General features: G+C 41.0%; 1 protein-coding gene across 1 annotated transcript in view; it reads left to right on the top strand.

Moving 5' to 3' along the window:
- The first annotated feature begins 4,079 nt into the window (after positions 1-4,079).
- The window catches only part of LOC139408934 (mothers against decapentaplegic homolog 7-like), a 25,765-nt gene continuing 21,132 nt past the window's right edge, over positions 4,080-8,712 (top strand). Inside the window, exons 1-2 of the mRNA XM_071153422.1 lie at positions 4,080-5,647; positions 6,744-6,797. Of these exons, the coding sequence (XP_071009523.1) occupies positions 5,179-5,647; positions 6,744-6,797 (523 nt within the window). The 5' untranslated portion in view covers positions 4,080-5,178. The remainder of the gene's footprint in view (positions 5,648-6,743; positions 6,798-8,712) is intronic.

Here is an 8,712-nt window from a genome sequence, read left to right on the forward strand (position 1 = left end):
GTTTCTCTCTCAGATAAGCTGGTTGATGGTCAATACATTTTACATGTAGATAAACGTAATGTAACGCAAATAAACTTTATGAATGTAAAGCACGTTTTTTATGAATTTTTTTATTATGAGAGAAAAGTAAGTTTCATGCCTTATGGAACAGTTAGCCTACACAGAATTACTAACCAAACGCAGTCTTGTGATTTGAGGAATTCCCCTGTGCTTGTTATGCATGCAATTTTTCCCTTTTCACTGCTCTTTGTAAATAACTGTGAAATGGCTAGATGTTGTTGCTGTATGCTATGTCCATTGCATCCCTTCTCGTAGTGCATAGCAGAATTTTTATTTATTTTTAAATAACAAAGTGGTAGTCGAATGTGCTTGAACATGCAACTTTGTACCCTTGGTTTCCGCTCGGGAATGGAGTAACTAATTGTGGTATTTCATTATTTTTTATAATTTGTTTGCAGTTTGGTCCTATCTGCTCTGAGATCAGAATAATACAAATCTTTATTTTCTCTATTGTATTATTGCTCTTATCTGTGCAGTTGCTGGGTTAACATGAGCATATATCACCATGCATGTAGCCTACATCAATCATCACATGCGCGTGATTGCTCCAGTGGAGTAATCTTGTTTAATTGCTTATACATGAAACCAGTCCTGTGTGTCAATAAATGACATTACTAAAGATTATCTAGAATGTTCATGGCTTAAATACATGATGGCCTATTTCCACTAAGGCTGTTGTAGATAATAATGTAACAGTTAAATAAGGTTAATGGTTATCTTCTGTATTTCTAACTGGGTTTTGTTTTTTGGAAATGTAGAATATTTGCTTTTGTATGAATAGAAGGCAGGCAGATTGGCAGAATAATCTATTCATGAGCAGACAGGATAGGATAATGTTGGGTAAGAGCCCCGAACATTGCCCAATTACTGACACAAAAAATAATTTTTCCAACCCACAAAGTTCAAATATATTTTGATTTGTTTAACTCTTTTTTTTGGTTACTACATGATTCCATATGTGTTGTTTCATAGTTTTGATGTCTTCACTATTATTCTACAATGTCGAAAATAGTAAAAATAAAGAAAACACACTTTCCCATTCCAGGGTTTCCTTTATTTATACTATTGAGTTCCGCAGCAGTCTAAGACACTGCATTGCAGTGCTAGAGGTGTCACTACAGACTCTGGTTCGATTCCAGGCTGTATCACAACCGGCTGTGATTGGGAGTCCCAATCCATCCCAAAACCATCAAGCGCTATGATGAAACTGGCTCGTGAGTAGATCTACAGAAAAATGATGTATGTATGCATTGTATGTATGTATTTAAAATACATACATACATACAGTTGATGTCAGAAGTTCACATACACCTTAGCCAAGTACATTTAAACTCAAGTTTTCATCATTTCTGACCTTTTAATCCTAGTAAATATGTCTTAGTTCAGTTAGGATCACCACTTTATTTTAAGAATGTGAAATGTCAGAGTAATAGTAGAGAGAATGATTTATTTCAGCTGTTATTTCTTTCATCACATTCCCAGTGGGTCAGAAGTTTACATACACTCAATTAGTATTTAGTAGCATTGCATTTAAATAGCTTAACTTGGGTCAAACGTTTTGGGTAGCCTTCCACAAGCTTTCCACAGTAAGTTGGGTGAATTCTGACAAAGCTGGTGTAACTGAGTCAGGTTTGTAGGCCTCCTTGCTCGCACACTCTTTTTCAGTTCTGCCCACAAATGTTCTATAGGATTGAGGTCAGTGCTTTGTGATGGCCACTCCAACACCTTGACTTTGTTGTCCTTAAGCCATTTTGCCACAACTTTTGAGGTATGCTTGGGGTCATTGTCCATTTGGAAGACCCATTTGCGACCAAGCTTCACTCTTCCTGACTGATGTCTTGAGATGTTGCTTCATTTTCTTACCTCATGATGCCATCTTTTTTGTGAAGTGCACCAGTCCCTCCTGCAGCAAAGCCCCCCCCCCCCACAACATGATGCTGCCACCCCCGTGCTTCATGGTTGGGATGGTGTTCTTCGGCTTGCAAGTCCCCCCCATTTTTCCTCCTGGTCATTATGGCCAAACATAAGACTCCAACCTAAGTGTATGTAAACTTCCGACTTCAACTGTATACACACACACACACACACACACACACACACACTGAGTGTACAAAACATTAAGATTACCTTTCCAATATTGGGTTACTTACCCTTTCTGCTCGGGGGGCTAGTCACCCTACATAATTTTCTTTTGTCAATTCGAAATAAAAAATGTATTGATAAAAATAATTCCTGTAAACTGGGTGAATCCACTTTTATTACTCAGAGCCAGGGAGAAAAACTGGATTCTACAAACTCTATGTTCTGAACTGCGGTTGTTTTTGGTGTAGATTACTTCCAGACTACCTTAAAAATGTTGCGTGCTGCTGCTGTTGGTTGAGTTTAAACTGATGTGCGGCGCCAGTGGGGAATCGGTGGAACAATGAGTCTGAGCCATTGACTGTTGGTGCCTGCCATCCTGAATAGAACACACATATCCCATCATCATTACCATCATCCACCCCATCCCAGTGCCCTGCAGCGACACTCACTGCCTTGCCTGACTGGCACCCACATTAACATAGTAGGCTACTGCTGCCTGCCTGCGTCTCCTCCCCTTATGTCTAGCACACAATTAGGCTACAGCAGACAGCATTCTTCAATTTACTCACACCGACCAACTCAGAGACAGACCTATCTGTACAGCCAATGAGTCAGTTAAAGGGGACATATGTTGTCATTCCTTTTGGTAGAGGTTTGTAGACTTTGGGGAGGGAAGGTAGTCTTCTGTCTCCTTTCCACACCACAAGTATAGATAAATAGGAGTTGCATTCTCTTTATTCTGTCATTTGGATGATGTTTTACAATTAAGCTTCGGTCTCTCTTCTAAATAATTTTAGCTACATTGAATCAGATGGTAGGATCCCTATTAGTCTATACTATCAGGCCGAATGTATCAACAGGAAATGTTACACATTTCCCCAGCACAAGAAAGATATAAACTATAGGCTAGGCCCCATAGTTAGGTTTCCGGTCCCATTGGGCTACTGTAGGCTATTTCAAATGGTGGTGCACCAGTCCAGACGATTAGCCTATGTTAATAAAATTATATTGGTCACATACACATATTTAGCAGATGTTATTGCGGGTGAAGTGAAATGCTTATAGGTTCCAATTTAAAATTTGATCTGATAATGTAGATGTGAAAGTAACCTACTCAGGCAAACTGAGATTAGCAAACTACTACTCTAGGCCTATAATCTGTTGATTGGCAACAGTCACCAGTCTCTGACAATGATAGACAGGGTAGACAACCCAAGTGTGGGATATTATCAAAGAAAAAATACAACAAAACGTTTTGTACAATAAAAGTGAACTTGTCCATGATGAGTAGCCAAATGTGTAATAAATAAGTAGGTAACCTATGTCAGATGTATTTCACAGGGAAATAACTGTCACCAGAGGGAGGCAGTAGTTCGTTGAGACCATTCAGGGGAAAAAGGTTGAGACCGTGCAACTAGGTTACCCACCATTAAAGGAAAACATAATAATAATAATAGCCTAATAACAATAACAACAATATTCTAATTGTTGTTATTATAATACCAACAATATTATTGTGTTATGATCAATGTCAATCATAGTTAGCCTATTTATATTTATGCCCACTGCATTAATGTGATCACATGGTGCAAAGTAAATAAAAGTTTAAACAAATCATAATGTTTGGACAACTATTACCCTGAATCAACCCTTAGAGAGAGAGAGTGTGTGTTTCATTTATATAGTAAAATAGCCATTCTAGCTCCATACCCCCCCCCCCCCCCCCCCCCCCCCCCCCACGTGATATTTTCGCCTTGTTTTTATATTTTGTTACTTTGTAACTTCTGGAAATTTAAACTTTTCCTCACCCAACGAATTCTCTGTATGTAAGCTACTTGATCTCTTGTTTGCGCAAGACAATCATTTTTTTTAAGCGACAGGGTGTCTAGACAACCACGTGACGGGGCGCGCCAATGCGCACTGGAGGACACAGCTAAGAGCACAGAGAGTCAGAGAAAGAGAGAGCGAGTGAGAGAAGGCAAGGGCACTTGAGCTATCCGAGTCATTCGCAGACCTTTTCTGACGATCTCATCACTTCTTTGTCAAACTCCACTCGCTTTATTCCTCCGACTACAGAAATTCATTCCGAAAAGTGGCTGGATTAATTTACCAAGGGATATTTAGAAGATATATAGGCTGTAGGTAATTATTGTAATCAAGACTCTGTTCGGTATTCAATCGGAAACGCAACTACCTCTACTACTCGGGGTAGATTTCTGGCTGGCACCTCAGCGGCTCCAGTTTTGGATTTGCTCATTCGCTTTGGATCTGTTTTTGGAGGATCCTTTCCTTCTCTCGTAACATCTAAATCTATATTGGAAGATCACATCATGTGATATTTAGAAGATAGGGGATAAAAACACATAGACACCGGCCTTTGTTAAAGCCTTTTTCCTCTCGGATCAAGGGTTGTGTGGATTATTTTTTTTCTAAAGAAAACGGGCGAGCTTCGTTTTTTTTTCTCGTGGATATAATAATTCTAGTATTTTACCAGGATATTTAGCCTACTGGCTCAGAATACCACAAAAAAAAATCCTACTCATAACCATACGCGCAAAGTAATGTTACAATGTTTTTCTTTATACATAGCACACTGATGGAATGGAACGAATGTAGCATTTAATGTTCACAGTAGCCTAGCTCTACATTGTAACAATTTCTCTATGCTGCTATTTTGTATTCTAGATGCTCAGCGTTCCTACATTGACATTAAGATTCATGTTTCGATATAGCTGTGTATTAGCAGTAGGCCTATTATAGTGTTATAATAATACCGTTAAGGTGATGGTTAATTTCTCTTTACAGAGAAGGTTACTATCACGGCAGGAGCCTTGACATTTTTTTTTTTTTGTGGGGTTTAGTTTTGAGAAAATTAGACTGGCGTATGCTACAGATTTTCTTTGCTTCTCCACCTCCCAGTTTCTCCATAATAATATCTCAGGCTGCTTGTCGTTGCCTGGACTCGGATCCCGGAATCTTCATGATTTGCGGACATCATGCTCGTTTTTTAGCCGGGAAACCCTCTTTTCGTCCCGCATGTTTAGGACCAAACGAACGGGGCTCGTCCGGCGACTCTGGAGGAGCCGTGCGCCCGTCGAGGGCGACGGGGAGACGGATACACGAACGCATGGATCCGGGGGTTGCTGTATGGGTAAATCGACGAAGGTTGCCGGGAAAACTAGCGCCGGAACGGAGGCTGAATTGAAAGCCCTGACCCACTCGATACTGAAAAAAATCAAAGAGAAACAATTAGAGGGGCTCTTGCAAGCGGTGGAGTCAAAGGGGGGTGCACGGAGCCCCTGCCTGCTCCTACCCAGCAAAGTGGACACCAAACTGGGTCAGCAGTCTTATTCCCTCCCCTTGCTGCTCTACAAAGTGTTTCGGTGGTCGGACCTCAGGCATTGCTCGGAATTAAAAAGGCTACCTTGCTGTGAATCCTATGGGAAAATTAACCCAGAACTCGTTTGCTGCAATCCTCACCACATGAGCAGGCTTTGTGAACTCGGTAAGTTAACATACACGGACCGTTAATGCTGTTTTTTTAATATTTTTTTTACAAAAAAATAATAACATGAAGGGGAAAAAAAACATATGTTATTGCTAATTATATGCATGGTCTATCTGTTTCACTATTATATATTATATGGGCAAATTGATTGGCATGTCACTTTGCCAGACATGTTGACACAATTTACCGGTGGTGTCTATTGCAATAGCATAGGTCAGACTTGGTTGGTGTGACGTTAGAACAGTTTTATCAGCATCATCATGTCATGACCATATGGCAGAAGTCCCCCCGTTTTATTATTTATCTATCTGGGATATAATACAAATCTAGATTTGCCTTGAATGACTCCTCGCAAGTAATGCAGAGATTACAAAGGTCAATGCAATTGTAATTACATTATGTCCAGTATATTATATTATGTCATCTCTTTATTGGTTTGGCAAAGCTTGGCCAAGTTATTGTTTTTTAATTGTATTTATATATTTGTTTTTGCTTTAAAATCTACGTGGAAACGCTTATAAAGAATTAAAAAAGGCCTATATGTTTATATTATGTTTATTATACCGAATGCAAGGCCTACTACACATGTTAAATGTGGTTTCCCAAGTTTTGTCTCATAAAAAAAATAGAGTTGATTGTACTTTAATGTTTTCATGTCAGAAGTACTACTAACAACAGGCCTATAATATAACACACGAGACCTACACAAAGTTGAACTATTTTAAATGACCTTTCACGTAGCCTTTCATGTAGACTATCTTGTGTATTTGACAGTCAGTCTGGACCAAGTTAGTTTGCTTGCAGCCAGCCCGGCAACGATTCCGATTGGAGTGTCCTGTACTGTTGTGAGCCAAAAGAGAGCCGTATCTCTCCACAGCCTGAGTCGGAGCCTAGTCAGATAGTCGCCTGGAGGCTGGCGCCAGACGCCCCCTGTTTATCTCTCCACCAGATATCAAGGCAGCCTTGCTGCCTGCCCTGCCTCCAACCATCACTGCTAACACAAACAGTTTTCCAAAAGAATGCAAACTGTTATCATAAGTTTCTCTCTTCCCCTGGACCCCTTTTCTCATGCCTTCTTTCATTTCGTTTTCAGAGTCTCCCCCTCCGCCTTATTCCCGATACCCAATGGACTTTCTTAAACCACCCGGTGAGTTTTATTATTACTTATTTTTTCTTTAAAAAAAAAAAGAGTTGTTTTTCAAGAATGTTTCTTGAATGTAGGCTACATATGTTGAGGTTTCTGGTTGTGTTTGTATTTTTACAATTATACCCACTGGGCACACACTGGTTTAATCAACGTTGTTTCCACTTCATTTCTATGAAAATTATACTTACATTCCATTTGTAGAAATTAAAAAGGCACATTATAGGCCTATAACTTATTATAGGTTTTAAACTTAAGTCATTACAACAACATTATACTTTTGCCCAGTCATTTCTAAACAATGTGTTATTATGACACTAGTGAAAAAGGAAGTCTCATACTAGCTCAAGTCATTCACACTATTAGGTGCATTGAGTTCTGCTCTGTGTGTATATGGAAATGCTCCTCGCTCTGTTTTGATTTATGATGGTAGTCAGACTGAGAGTGGCATGCCATGCAGCCCAGTGCCGATCAGGGCCCTGTAATAGAATGGCAGGTAGCCAAGGCCAGGGCCCATTCCAGATTCCAGACCGGCACCAGCTCTGTAGTGGCTGTCTGTCTGCACAAACTTTGGGCTGGAGGGGACGACCTAGCAGGACAGATAAACAGCATTGGCACCAGAGGACAGGGAGAGAGGAGACACACGCAGGGAGGTTACACACAAACAATCACACACACGCAAGCTGCACACGCTTGGGGGGGGCAGCTGCAGTGAAGGGAGACAGTTTAGGGGGAGATGTGGATCACACAAGGGGAAAAGACAAAGATTTCTGGAGCCCAGTTTTATCTGTAGAATTATTCTGACTGTAGATTACAGCTGAGGGGTTGGGAGTGTCACGTGTGCGTGTGTTTGGAGCTCTTAGTGTGTGTATGCAGGCCTGTGGTTTAGCCCGTGAGCCATTTTAGAAGGAAGTGTCTGCCAAAAAAAGCGAAGTTGGTAGTTATTGAATTGCTTTGTGTGTTGCTGCTGCAGTCTATCATGGAGCTCATCCATGCCTGATATGGCATGAATCCTTACAGCTTGCTCTACTATGGTCAGGTAGATGTCATGTGTATGTTAAACATTGAAATGAAACCATTAGATACGTGTTTGTCATTTAATAGATAGAGAATCAAGAGACAGTGTTGAGTTAAGCGAGGACGAGGTCGTGAGTTGAAGTGTTTTTGGCGGCGGCCGTGAGTGAGTCACTCCTTTTATGAATCAGACAGTTTTTGGGTTTCCTGCATGGCCCCGATCAGGCCGCACAGAGGGGACGTTCCAAATACTACACTATTCCCTATATTGTACACTACTTTAAACATTTTTGTTGTTGTTGTTGCACTATATAGGTAATAGGGTCCCGGGGGTAGGAAGAAATCGTTTGGGAGGCAGCTTCCTGTGAGGATGCTTGTAGGGCTCCATTAACCGTTTACTACACTTCTGCTGCTCTTTTTGGAGTGTCGCTTCTCAGTGAGTGATGTGGATGAATACGCCATGTCCCCAATGAGAGAACGACACACACACACACTCTAGTCGCTCATCTGGTTGTGGTGAGGAGGAAAGAAGAAAGAGAGACCGAGGAAAACAACAAGACAGGGAGGAAAAGCCCAGGGAAACAATAGAGCAGGAAGCAGCAGAAGTTTCCCCAACAGCAGCAGCAGAGAAGGAGAAAGTGTCTTTCATTGAACATAGGGAAAGAAAAGAAAGGATGTTAATGTGCAGCTGCGATTCTTCGAGGGTTCAGTCTATGTTAATATGGCAGAGAGAGAGAGAGAGAGAGGGAAACTAAAGTGTGTGAGAGAGGACAGATATTAATAGGACAATGGAGTGGAGCGTGGCTGGGCTACGGAGGGATACACACACACACACACACACACACACACACACACACACACATTGAGCCTAGATGTAGAGGACAGATGAGATGCCTGAAAGACA

This window comes from Oncorhynchus clarkii, chromosome 5, assembly GCF_045791955.1.
Source record: "Oncorhynchus clarkii lewisi isolate Uvic-CL-2024 chromosome 5, UVic_Ocla_1.0, whole genome shotgun sequence".
In the NCBI taxonomy this organism is placed as follows: Eukaryota; Metazoa; Chordata; class Actinopteri; order Salmoniformes; family Salmonidae; genus Oncorhynchus; species Oncorhynchus clarkii.